General features: G+C 37.9%; 1 protein-coding gene across 1 annotated transcript in view; it reads right to left on the bottom strand.

Annotated features, from left to right (window-relative positions):
• Positions 1–3,181: 3,181 nt before the first annotated feature.
• ZNF41 (zinc finger protein 41) overlaps positions 3,182–14,549 on the bottom strand; it is a gene marked incomplete at its 5' end in the record, with an annotated part of 19,188 nt that continues 7,820 nt past the window's right edge. Inside the window, 3 exons of the mRNA XM_082682038.1 lie at positions 3,182–5,358; positions 13,478–13,573; positions 13,823–13,983. Coding sequence (XP_082538164.1) covers positions 3,305–5,358; positions 13,478–13,573; positions 13,823–13,983 — 2,311 coding nt within the window. The 3' untranslated portion in view covers positions 3,182–3,304. The remainder of the gene's footprint in view (positions 5,359–13,477; positions 13,574–13,822; positions 13,984–14,549) is intronic.

The following is a 14,549-nucleotide window of genomic DNA, read 5'->3' on the forward strand; positions in this document are numbered from 1 at the left end:
TCTTCAGCCTAATTTTAAACTGGGTTGCTTGTCCTCTTTTTATTGAGTTGTAAGTGTTCTGTATATATTCTGGATACAAGTCCTTTATCAGGTAAATGATTTACAAGTGTTTTCTCCCTGTCTGTGCTTTGTCTTTTCATTTTCTTAATGGTACCTTTTGAAGTTTTAAACCTTTTTCATTTTGATGAAGTCTAATTTATCATTTTTTCTTTATGGATCATGCTTTTGGTGTCCTACTTAAGAATTCCTTGCCTAGTACAAGGTCACAGAGATTTTTCTCCTATGTTTTCTGCTAAAACTTTTATAGTTTTAGCTTTTATATTTACATATCTGATCCATTTTTTGGTTAATTTTTAGTATGGTGTGTAGAGTTAAATTCATCTTTTTGCATGTGGATATGTAATTATTCTTGCACCAAATGTTGAAAAGACTTTTCTTTCCCCAATGAATTGCCTTCACACTTTTGTAAAAAATATTTTTACCGTAAGTATCAGGGTTTATTCCTAGACTCTCTGTTCTGTTCCATTGATCTATGTCTCTATCCCCATGCCAGTACCATACTGTCTTGATTACTGTAGTTTTATAGTTTTGAAATTGGGAGGTTACTGTCCTTCCACTTTGCTTTTTAGCAAATTCCTGTTTGTTAATCTTGGTCTTTTCTATTTCTATATAAATCTTAGGATTAGCTTATCAATTTCTGGGGAACAAAGTCTGCTGGAAATTTGATAAAGTTGTGTTGAATTTGTAGATCATGTGATTTTTCTTCTTTACCTTGTATATATAATATGGAAGATTGCGTTGACTGATTTTTGAATGTTGAAGCAGCCTTATATCACTGGAATAAACCCCACTTGGTCATGATGTATAATCCTTTTATATGTTGCTGAATTCATTTTGCTAATATTTTGTTGAAGATTTTTACATCTATGTTCATGAGAAATGTTGGTCTGTAGTTTTATTTTCTTGTGATGTGTTTGTATGGCTTAAGTATCAGGGTAATACTGGCCTCATAGAGTTGGGGAGTGTTCCTTCCTCCTCTATTTTCTGAAAGATTTTGTGGAGTGTTGATATTATTTCTCCTCAAATGTTTAATGCAATTAACCAGTTAAACCATCAAGCTTTGGGCATTTTTGTGTGGAAAGATTTAAAGTTACTAATTGCTTACTATTGCTGGTGAGATGTAAAATGGTACAGTCACATGAGAGCCATGCCTGGGTTTCAGATCTGAGCTATCAGTCAACTGTCTTGGGAAGATGGTGAGATTGGAGGATAAGGAAATAAAAATTAAATCACACTGAGATATCACTATACATCCACCATAATGGCTACAGTAAAAATGATGGAAAATACCAAGTGTTGACAAGGATGTGGAACAAATAGAACTCATATACTGTGCTGGTGGGAGTGTACATTGGCAAAGCCACTTTGGAAAACTAGTTTTATAAACTAGCTGAGCATGAACACCATATAGCCTGGCAGTTCAACTCCTAGATGTATACCTAACAGAAGTTCATAAATATGTTCACCAATAGACAGGTACTAAAGTATTTATAGTAGCAGTATTCCCAATAGCCCCAAGCTGCAAACAACACAAATGTCCATTAATAATAGAATGGATAAATATATTAGAGTATTCACAGAATGGAATAAAACATGACAATAAGAATGAATTATCCATAACTACATTCAACAATATGGACAAATCTCATATTTACAGTGTGAATGAAAGAAGATAGACACTTAAGAGTATATTACCAAAATATGCAATATAATTGTTTGACTCAATTTATATAAAATACCAAGCAGACAAAGCTATTTAAGTCAGGGTAGTGTTCACCTGGTGGGGTAGGTGGACAGTAAGGCCTGGAAGGGACACAGGGAGTTTTTCTGGGGTGCTGGTCATGTTCTGTTTCTTGATCAGTGTTCAGTTTGTGAGAATTCATTGAGCTGTATGCTTATGATATATGCATTTTCTGTATGCATACTTTAATAAAAAGGTTTAAAAACAAAATAAAATTACATGCTAAAAAGAAAGCCCCTTTCTTATGAGTATTGCAAAAAACATTTAATTGAAATCAAGAAAGCGTTTATATATCAGTGCTTTAAAAAAAGCAGTGATCTTTCTAGAGAAGTCTTCCAGTTATTCAACTATAATAAACTATAATCATATCTTAGGCTAAAAAACTACAATGCAACATGACTTTATCCCATAGCAATGTACACAAAATTACTCTTAATGTGCATGTAGGAAATGAATATATCAAATTAACTAAATTGGAAGAAAAACCACCAAAGTTTTATGTATTGAAATCCAATTTCTTAACCATTGTTTTTCAAACAGAAATCCCAAAGAAAGCAGAAGCTTCAGTGGATGAGATGGGAAGTCCAGAGTGTTGTGGCTCAGTTTCATTGTCTTAGGGTCAGTTACTAAGGGGATAAGAAGTTTATGGCCTGCAGCTTACATAAATGATAGCTTTTTTGGTACAGGTTAGAAGGTATGCCTACCATTTTCGAGTGTGAATCACCTGCTGCCACAGCATAGAATTAATGAGGGAACAATTGCCACCTTTAGGTGTGTGTAACATTTAATAACTCTATTCCTGTAACATAGGCTAGAGATATGCTTAATTTGCCAATGCATAAAGTCAGACTTTAAGTTTAAAAATTCTATTTAATTAAAAAAAATACCATGGTGACTTCTCAAAGGGAAGAGAAAGAATGGTTCCTCAGGGCAATATTTTCTGTGTCTTAAATGTCAATGATAACAAGAACTTCTGGCTTCTACTCATAGATCTATTATACATTCCCAAATTGGTTTTTGCCTTGACTTCAGTGCCCTGGAGGTGTTTGAACAATAAATACTCTTCTCCCCACCCTAGAAAGTTGAAAAAAATGGCCAGTATTAAGGACTTTTACATCCCAAGGTATGAAGGACAAATCTGTGCTGAATTTATAAAGCCCTTTATCCAAAAAGTGAAACACAGGAGATTACAAGTCATCTCCTGGGGTTTCTATTTCTACCATTTGCAGGAGATTGAGAGTACCTGTGTGAATCATAAAACCAAACAGGGCTATTGCTCAAATGCTTTATTGAAGTGTCTCCCTATGCATATAATTGCATATCAACTTGTATTCCACCTGACTGAAGGATACTTGGCTTTGTTTGCCTTCTGTTCACTTAGGCTGTTTGTAGTCTGTCATATCTACTCCCCCTGCACAATGATTGATGCATCAGGCACTCCTCATCTCTCCACTATGAGACAGCTGATGCATATCCAGTTGTGATTTCCAGCTGAAGGCATTTTCAGTCACTGGCTTTATAGAGTTTTTCTCCACTATGAGTTTTCTGGTGTTTAATGAGATTTGACCTGTCAGTGAAGGCCTTCTGACATTCTGTACAAGCATAAGGTTTCTTCCCTGTATGAATTATCTGATGCAAACTTAGTGTTGCTTTCTGGATGAAAGCTTTCCCACATTTACTGCATTCATAGTGTCTCTCTCCAGTATGAGATTTCTGATGGATAGTGAGGCGTGATTTCCAGGTGAAGGTTTTTCCACAGTCACTGCATTTATAGGGTTTCTCTCTAGTATGGATTTTCTGGTGTGTTATGAGATTTGACCTGTCAGTGAAGGCCTTTCCACATTCAGCACATATGTTGGGTTTCTCTCCTGTGTGAATCTTCTGATGCACCCGGAGTTGTGACTTCTTCGTGAAGCATTTCCCACAGTCACTACATTCATAAGGCTTCTCTCCAGTATGAATTCTATGATGTGCAATGAAGTGTGATTTCTGGATGAAGGCCTTCCCACATTCAGGACAAGCATAGGGTTTCTCTCCTGTATGGATTCTCTGATGCACACTGAGTGTTGATTTCTGGATAAAGGCTTTCCCACATTCATTGCATTCATAGTGTCTCTCTCCAATATGAGATTTCTGATGTATTTTGAGGCGTGACTTCCATATGAAGGCCTTTCCACAGCCATTGCATTTATAGGGTTTCTCTCCAGTATGAGTTTTCTGGTGTTTAATGAGATTTGACTGATCACTGAAAGCCTTTCCACATTCGGCACACATATACGGTTTCTCTCCAGTATGAGTTTTCTGATGTGTAGTGAGATTTGTCCTATGAGTAAAGACCTTTCCACATTCTGTACATATATAAGGTTTTTCTCCTGTATGAATTCTTTGATGCACATGGAGTTGTGATTTCTTAATGAACGATTTCCCACAATCGCTGCATTCATAAGGTTTTTCTCCAGTATGAATTCTCTGATGTGTATTGAAATGGGATTTCTGGATGAAGGCCTTCCCACATTCAGTGCATACATAAGGTTTCTCTCCTGTGTGAATTCTTTGATGCATCCTGAGTGCTGATTTTCTTGTGAAGGCTTTCCCGCATTCACTGCATGCATAGTGTTTCTCTCCAGTATGAGTTTTCTGATGTATATTGAGGTCAGAATTCTGGGAGAAGCCTCTTCCACATTCACTGCATTCATAAGGTTTTTCTCCTGTATGAATTCTCATATGTCTAAAGAGATATGATCTGTGGAAAAAGGCTTTTCCACATTCACTGCATTTATAGGGTTTCTGCCCAGTATGAATTTTCTGATGTGTAATGAGGTTTGACCTGAGTGTAAAGGCCTTCCCACATTGAGTACATATAAAAGGTTTCTCTCTTGTGTAAACACTTTGAGGTACCTCAGTTTGCGGCTTCTGAGTGAAGACGTTCTCACGCTTGTTGCATTCATGGGATTTTTCTCCAGCATGAATTCTCTGATGCTCAAAAAGATGTGACTTTTGGGTGAACGTCTGTACGTATTGAGTACACACATAAAGTTTCTCTTCAGTATGAATTTTCTGATGGTGGGTGAGAACTTGTTTGTGGCCAAGATGTTTTTCACATTGATTAAGTTCACAGGAGTTTGCTCTTGTATTAGCATTCTCATTCTTAGTAGAGGAAGAGCTATGGGCAAAATTGTTACCATTTCTAAAAATTTTATCAAAGTTCTTTGTTGCATTGCTTTTATTATGATTATGTAAGTTTAAAGTATGCTTCAAATTCTTTCCAAATGTGTCATAGTTATGGAGTCTTTTAATGGAAGGAACAAGCCTGGTACTCACGTGAATTATTTTTTCAATGTTTTTACATTCATAGCCCCTCTCCTTAATCAATACTTTCACATGACTTAAAGGGTTATTTTGGTTTTCTTGATATCTCTCTAGCCGGTCATTATCTTGCCACAGTTCTTCTACAATGGAACACAATGAATCTTTTCCTATGGACTGACCAAATTTCTCACAGTGTAATGAAACTTCTCCAGAAATTCTCTGTTGTTGGGTTTGCCCATTATCCTCATCTAAAAAGAAAGAGAAAAAAAAGAAAATGACTCCAGAATAATTATCAGAGAATAGAGGGTACATGGAGTTTGGACAGGATGAACAGAGAAATGGAAGAGTCCTTATGACAATAATGAAAATAGTAATATGAAATTCTTCTAGAACACTTACTCTATGTAAAACAATTATATACCATTTATGATGCACCAGGCACTTCCAAGCGCTTTACACAAAGCAGCTCATTTAATCTTCACTAAACCCTAAGAGGTAGCTATCATTATCAATCATGTTTCACAGATGAGAAAACAGAAGCACAGAGAAGTTATGTAACTTGCTGAAGATCAAATAGCTAAATAGGGCTTCCCTGGTGGTGCAGTGGTTGAGAAACTGCTTGCTAATGCAGGGGACATGGGTTCGAGCCCTGGTCTGGGAGGATCCCACATGCCACGGAGCAACTAGGCCCGTGAGCCACAACTACTGAGCCTGCGCGTCTGGAGCCTGTGCTCCGCAACAAGAGAGGCCGCGATAGTAAGAGGCCCACGCACCGTGATGAAGAGTGGCCCCCGCTTGCCACAACTAGAGAAAGCCCTCGCACAGAAACGAAGAAGCAACACAGCAAAAAAAAAAATAATAATCAAAAAAATAGCTAAATAAATAAGAGATGGGATTTGAACCTGGGAATCTATATCCACTATGTAGGAAGTCAGGACAGTGAGTAGAGTAACCAGAAGAAGAAACTGAAGTCTGTTAAAGGTAAGCCTGAATGGAAGAAATATTTCAGAATGTATGTCCTTATTACATATTAGGTCTAAAATATTAATAATCTCTCTGCTTCCTCTTGCTTTTCCCTCTGAACCATTATGAGCATCTACATTAAATTTATAGTCCTCAACTACCAATTCCTCTATATCTATAGGAAAAATATATGCTTTCAACAAGTGTCAAATAGGAGAGGGCAAACCATCTATGGCAGAAACTGCAAGCCATCCACCAAAATCTATTCACCTCTTCTTTTATAGTAATAGAACACAGCTGGACATTACGTTTACCAGTCTCACTTTGTCCTCACCAGTGGAATATGAGCAGAAGTGATATGTACCACTCCTAGGCCAGGCTTTAAGACAGTGGGCAAATCTCCCCCGTTCCCCCTTCCCCAGCCCAGAGGACTCAACAATGACCCAACCTCAACCACCCAGCTGACAACAATACTCTAGGAGATGGCAGAGCAATAACTTGGAACATGGTCCTTGAATGACCCAACAAGATCAGAGTTGATTTGTTGAATGCACCCATTCACCTGAGAATGCTTATGTAAGAGAGGATACAGTTATATTAAGCTTGTTGCTTTGCTCCTCTGTGCATATTCAGAAGGTATTGTCCTTGATATCAGCTCTAATTTTAGTACACCTCTACAGAGGTTATATCTGGTATGAATGTATAAAGCAGACACAGTACCACTCATATTGATACTAAATTTGGCACAGTTTTGTGTTATAACAGAGAGAATTAACAGAGCCTGAAATTATTAACATTTCATGCAATTATCTTCCCTTTCCAAATATAATCTATGGTCTTTTGAATTCTTCTGATCAAATATTTGAAGGATCCTTCTGAAAGAGAGAAAAATATCCTCCTCTGCCTATCTCCCCAAATTCAATAAATTTAAGTTTACTAAATATTTTCCATGCTTGGCTTCAGAAAACTGAAGAGTAAGTGTTACAGTTATCAATTTTTTGCCTTTCAACCCCCAATTCACCCTTCCTTGTCTGCTCTACAAAAATGGATCTGAGTCTTTTTTCCTTTGCCATCTGGCATGATGTTGAACCTTGTCAATACAGGGTGATGGGGAAACACTGGAGGAAGGGATTTTGCTTCCTGGTTCTAGTGAGCTCACTCAGCAGGCTCCTCCAGCAAGGGCAGCTTGTCTATTACCAGGCTTCAGCAGTGTGGTGGCTTCAGCAGCATCTGGCTCCTAATGCACATGCAGCTTCCCAGGCACCCAGATCTTGCAGTGCAGGTCACTTCTTTAGCACCCAGCTCCTGCCACTCATATGGCTTCCCAAGCACCCAGCTTCTGCAGTGCATTGCAGCCAGAAGCACCCAGCACCCAGCAGTTTATCCTGGCACCCCTCTCAGATGGCTTGTAGTGGAATATTGCCAATGAGACACTTCCCTATGATCAGCTTTTTCTGGAACCTCAGAGGGTAGATTTCCAGTCAGTTCAACCAGTGTGGCATGACAGCTGCCATGCTGTGAGCCATGGATATGCCTTCCCTATAAGGTCTGGATTCATCCCTGGGAAGCAGGGGAGGCGCTTCCTTGGGTGTTCCTTCACAGCCTTAGAGATACTCTCCCACACTAATTTGCTATTCCTTTATTCTTTAGACTTCTCTTTACTTTTGCTGGCTAATCCCTTGTTACCTCAATCCCACAATAGCTAATAATTCTTTTTTTCAAATTTATTTATTTATTTATTTTTGGCTGCGTTTGGTCTTTGTTGCTGCACGTGGGCTTCCTCTAGTTGCAGCGAGTGGGGGCTACTCTTTGTTGTGATGCGTGGGCTTCTCATTGCAGTGGCACTAATAATTCTTTGTTAAACTTTCCATGTTCAAATTAGTATGTGGTTTCTCTCTCCTGATTAGGTCCCAAGTTATACAATAAGAAACAGGCTTTTTTTTCAGTGTAAGAATGGATCTTTTTAAAAATTCTTTTTCATTATGGTTTATCACAGGATATTGAATATAGTTCCCTGTGCTATACAGTTAGACCTTGTTGTTTATCCATTCTATATATAATAGTTTGCATCTGTTAATTCCAAACTCCCAATCCACCCCTCCCCCACTCGGCAACCACAAGTATGTTCTCTATGTCTGTGAATCTGAGAAATAGGCTCTTAATTCTGGGAGCTTTCTAAAAAACTTAGAGGTAAAAAAAGCCTTAGTTACCACACAGTCTAAAATCCTATGTTTTTCTGTGAGTTCCTGTGGGATGGAGGATGAGAAAAAAGAAAGAGCCATATATTCTGGAGTAATTAAGAGCCATTTCATGAAATAGTGAAATCTGATCACAAGGTGAAAATGTATCATCTAAATATATAGAGCACAGAATAAAGAGTCAGATTAGGGGAACACTATCAAATATGGCAGACATCAAGAAAACATTAAAAATGCACAGCAAAGGAAACAATCAACAAAATGAAAAGGCAACCTATGGAATGGGAGAAGATATTTACAAGTCATATATCTGATAAGGAGTTAATATGCAAAATATATAAAGAACATATACAGCTCAATAGCAGAAAAAAAAAACTGATTAAAAAATGGGCAGAAGAATTGAACAGTTTTCCAAAGAAGACATACAAATGGCAAACAGGTACATGAAAAGGTGCTTGATAGCAGTAATCCTCAGGGAAATGCAAGTCAAAACCACAACGAGATAACACCTCACACCTGTTAGAATGGCTTTCATCAAAAAGACAAGAGATAACAAATGCTGATGAGGGTGTGGAGAAAAGGGAACACTTGTGCACTGTTGATGGGAGTGTAAATTGGTGCTGCTACTATGGAAAACAGTATGGAGTTTCCTCAAAAAATTCAAAAGAGACCTATTGTATGATCCAGCAATTCCACTTCTGGGTATATATCCCAAGGAACTGAAATCAGGATCTCTTAGAGATATCTGCACTCCCATGTTCATTGCAACATTATTCACAATAGCAAGATATGAAAACAACCCAAGTGTCTGTCCACACTGAACAGATAAAGATGTGGTATATACATACAATGGAATATTATTCAGCCATGAGAAAGAAGGACATTGTGCCATTTGCTACAACTTGTCTGAACGTTGAGGGCATCATGCTAAGTGAAATAAGTCAGAGAAAGACAAATACTGCATGGTATTATCACTTGTATGTGGAATCTAAGAAAGCCAAACTCAGAGAAGCAGAGAGTAGAGTGGTGGTTCCCAGGGACTGGAGGGTGGAGGGAATGGAGAGCTATTGGTCAAAGGGTACAAACTTTCAGTTATAAGATGAACAAGTTCTGGGAATCTAATGTGCAGCATGGTGACTATAGATAATGATACTGTGTCATATACTTGAATGTTGCCTAGAGAGTAGACCTTAAATGTTCTCACCACAAAAAAGAAATGGTAACTATGTGATGGGATGGAGGTGTTGGCTAATGCTATGGTGGTAACCAGTTTGCAATATATAAATTATCAAATCATTTATATATTTGGATTGGAAGAGTTGATAATGTTAAGATGTTAATTCTCTCCAAACTGACTTACAGATTCAATGTAATCACAATCAAAATTCACTTGCATAGAAATTGAAAAATTGACTGTAAAATTCAAATGGATACACAAAGTACTTAGAATAGCCAAAACAATTTGAAAGAGAAGAACAAAGTTGGAGGACTAATATGACACGATTTCAAATTTATTACATAGCTACACTTATCAAGACAGTGTGGGAATGGTGTAAAGATACATGAATAGATCAATGGAACAGAATGAAGAGTCCAGAAAGAGACCCACATATATATGACAACTGATCTTCAATAAAGGTGCAAAGGCAATTCAGTTGAGAGAAGGATAGCTTTTTTTAAAAATAAATGATGCTGAAATGATTGGATAGCCATGTGCAAAAATGAACAAACACAAAACTCTGATCCATACTTTAAATCACATATAAAGATTAATGCAAAATGCATCACAGAACTAAATGTAAGACCTAATTTTTGGGGGGACCTTGGATTAGGTAAAGATTTCTTAGATACAACACCAAAAACACAATCCATAACATAAGAAAAAAGATAAATTAGACTTTGTCCAAATTTTAAGTGCCTCATGAAAGACACTGATAAGCAAATAAAAAAATTCGCAAAACACATACCTGATAAATAACTTGTGGCCATAATATATAATGAACTTTCAAAACTCAACAATAAGAAAACAATGTTCCCTATAGAAAACTGGGCAAAAGATTTGTACAAACACTTCACCAAAGAAGATATATAGATGTCAAATATTAGATATTATGGAAATGCCAATTAAAACCACAGTAAGATACAACTATCTTACTATTAGAATGGCTAAAAGTTTTAAAAATGGACAATTCCAAGTGCTGGTGAGAATGCAGATCAACTGGAACTCTCATACATAGCTGGTCAGAATTGAAAATTGTATAGCCACTTTGGAAAAGTTTGGCAGTTTCTAGTAAAGTTAAACATATACTTACCATATAGCCCAGCAATCTGACTCCTAGGTATTTACCCAAGTGAATGAAATCTTATCATCACACAAAATATGGAAACAAATATATAAACATAGCACCTTTATTCATAAACACCCAAACTGGAAACCATCCAAATATCCTTCAGCTGGTGAATGGATAAACTGTGATACATCCATACTATGGAATACTACTCAGAAATAAAAAAGGAACAAACTATGGAAAACACAACAGTAGGAATGAGTTTTGAATGCTTTATGCTAAGTGAAAGAAGCCAGGCTCAAAAAGCTTCATACTATATGATTCCATTTATATGACATTCTGAAAAAGGCAAAACTATAGAGACAGAAAAGACATCAGTATTTTCCAGGTCTGGAAGTGGTGGGAAGAAGTAACAATAAAGGGACCTGAGGGAATTTTTGTTCTATATCTTGATTGTGGTGGTGGTTACATGACTGTATGCATTTGTCAAAACTCATAGAATTATTATTATTATTTTGGCCATACCACGTGGCTTACGGGCTTTTTGTTTCCCATCCAGGGATCAAACCCAGGCCCCGGCAGTGAAAGCACTGGGTCCTAACCACTGGACCACCAGGGAATTCCCCAAAACTCATAGAACTATTAACATAAATAAACCTCATAGAATCATAAAATATGTTAAAAATGGACTTGAGCATAGGTTATACAAAATATACAGATACACATTTGAATTCGAAATACATGGCCATGTTGTTTGCCTCTCTGAATGAAGAGTTTAATTGTCACATGCTAAGTCATGGGGAATAATTGTAGGTTTTTTCATAAAGCTAATGTCAAGATAAATAGAACATTTTAGGCAATGAAATTTATCGTTAGCTTTTGAAGTGAACTAATAAAAAGAATGGAATCAGCAAATACAATCAGTAATAGAAAAATTATAATCCAGGCGTAAGAAAATATGGAGCTGGTTTTGGGTGATATTGCTGGGAACTAAGAAGATGAACTGAGAACTGAAAATGATATTCTCAGAAATGGAAAAGCAGTAGGAACTGTAGAGTGATTAACTTAAAAATGACAGAAATATTTAAGAAACACTGACAAATGTGAGAAAAGTTGGAAGGTGAGAAGGGTTTCTGATACATGAGGTAATGATTCCAATTTCTGATGTAGTGAGGAGCAAGAGAAACATCTCAATGGAACTTTCGGGGTAGCTAAATGTAGTACTAAAGTACCAGGGAAGAACAGATTGGAGATGTCAAAAACAGAGTCATCAGAATTTCAGGATGGATGAATCCTTGCATGTATATGAAGAAAAGACTGGTGAACAGTAGACAGGGTCCGTAGGGCAACCTCATTTATGGGGATAATGAGGAGAAGGCTGGAAAAGGGGGCAAATAATAAATTGGATGCAAATCAGTATGAAACAGACAGGAAACAAATCAAAACTAGGGGAACATGAGCAAGGTCACTCATAGGAGAGAAACTCAAAGAGACCACAAATGGTCAATAATGAAATGCTCAAACTAGGTACTGGAGAAATGAGAAATAAAAAATGAGATATCACTTTATACCCATAGTTGGCGCCAAAATGAGAAACTCTGGTAATATTAATTCTTGGCAGAAACTCGAGGAAAGCAAGAACCCTGTGCCCTATTGCTGGGAGAATAGATTAGTGCAGCCAATTCAAGAAGAATACGGTGGTGCTCAAATTCAGTATGAGAATATGCAATGATCAGGCAAAGCCTCTCTTCTATATACATCCCTGAGAAATTCTCACACTCTAAGAGAACACCTGTGTAGAAATTTATTGTAGAGTTGTTTGTCTTAAATGGGAGCTAACGGAAACCTAGGTTTCACCACTGGGTGTATGGTTCAATAAGATGTGGTGCTAGCACACTGTGCAATACTATGCAGCAATTTGAACGAATGAAGCCAGATGAGCACTGCAATATGGACAGACCTTAGGGGTGAGTGAAAAAAGGAACATAATTAAGACATGTAGCACAGAGACTTCCCTGGTGGTCCAGTGGTAAAGAATCTGCCTTCCAATGCAGGGGATGCGGGTTCTATCCCTGGTCGGGGAACTAAGATCCCATATGCCCGGGGGGCAACTAAGCCCACGCACCACAACTACTGAGCCTGTGCACCCTGGACCCCATGTGCCACAACTAGAGAGAGAAAACCCAAACGCCACAACTAGAGAGAAGCCCACGAGCCACAGCTAGAAAGAAGCATGAGCACAGCAATGAAGAGACTGCAGGCCATAACCAAACATCCTGCATGCCTCAATGAAGATCCTGTGTGCTGCAACTAAGACCCGACACAGCCAAAAAAATAAGGAAAATAAATAAATTTGAAAAATGTATAAACAAAGAGTGTTTAAAAAAAAAGACATGTAGCACAATATAATTTATATATACTAAAAATACATACTTATAAACCAATACTTCAGGCTTTAAGAGAATATCATACAAATTCAAAGATCAAACACATTAGATCTGTTGCCTTTGGGAGGAGGCATAAGGGATGGATATGAGGAATTGGAATAAAAGGGCAGAAAATTTAAAATACCTAATGTACAAGAAAAGAACCTAAGATAAGGGGGTGGGAGTGAAGTAGGAAGAATAAAAAGTCCCTAGGTAAGATAGGGTAGTATGTATGTGATCCATGGTACAGAGATTAGAGACAGCTTTCTTATCAAAAAGCCAAGCAAAGAAGACAATGGGTATCAGCAAGGGTCATACTTGGAGAAAGCATTCAGATATTGGAGGGGCTCTGCCAACTCTCTCCAAACAACTCCAAATGCTTCGAGCCTTCAAGATAAGATATCTTCAGAGCCTTTCAAAGGCATCAGCCTCTTCTAGAGAAACTGAGATCTATTTCCATGTCCCCCATCTGCCTAGGTCACACTCACTCACCTGAGCAGCTCTGGTGTGGGGTTTCCTCCTCCAACGTCCATGGCCCCTCTCCTTGCTCCAACTTGAAGATGACCTCTGGTTTGGGAACTTGGTACCCTGTTAACAGGACATGATACAGGATTGGGTCCAGCTAATTGGGTTTTGGGGCCTTTCAATGACACTTCCATTTGCTCTTCAGGAAAGTAATCCCATTTCACTGGGAGTAGAGTAATAATCACAGATGTGAAAAAGGACTGAAGAACCTCGGGTAAATCAAGGATGACACCATCACACACTTCAGATGCCCCAGAGCATTCAGCAGCTGAGAATGGAAGCAGCCTTTCTGAGGCCCCTGGCTGTGCTTACCCACTGAGCGCAGGTGGCTATAGTTCTCCAGCGTCACATCCCGGTACAGGAGCCTCTGAGCAGGGTCCAAGTGCTGCCACTCCTCCCTGCTGAAGTCCACAGTCACATCCTTGAATGACACCTGTAACAACACAGTCCTGTTCAAGGTGACATGGTCAGCACTGGAGGATGGAGGGAAGAGGAATAGGAAGTTGTTTTTAATGACTTTTACCATAATGTATCATGTAGGATTTTCACCCAGCACCCAGTTTTGCATTTTATTTTGTGAGAGAGAAACATATTGAAGTATCTTGACATTCACTGTGTATTAAATTCATTCATTTATTCATTCAGTCCCTCTCTTTTCAAAAATGAGGATGAAAATAGGCTCTCTTTAAGTCCTCGAGTTAACGTAGGAACTACATACAATTATGTAGTTCCTACGTTAACTCGAGGACTTAAAGAGAGTTGATTATGTGCCAGGCAATGGCAATATAGAATTGACTAAAATATAAAACAACTTGGACAACCAACATAAGAAGATACAAAGGGGACTAAAAGGCATTTGGAAGAAATGTACTGGGGGAAAGGCAAAACAATAAAGCCTTTAAAAGATAACATAGAAAAAACCATAGTAGAGATGAATATCTTCATCATCTTGGATTATGAAAATAGTTCTCAAACAGGATGCAAAAAACATTAACCATAAAGAAAAAGATTGATGTCTGTCTCCAATGAAGAGACAGCA

The sequence above is a fragment of the Grampus griseus genome (genome assembly GCF_964374135.1).
Source record: "Grampus griseus genome assembly, chromosome: X".
In the NCBI taxonomy this organism is placed as follows: Eukaryota; Metazoa; Chordata; class Mammalia; order Artiodactyla; family Delphinidae; genus Grampus; species Grampus griseus.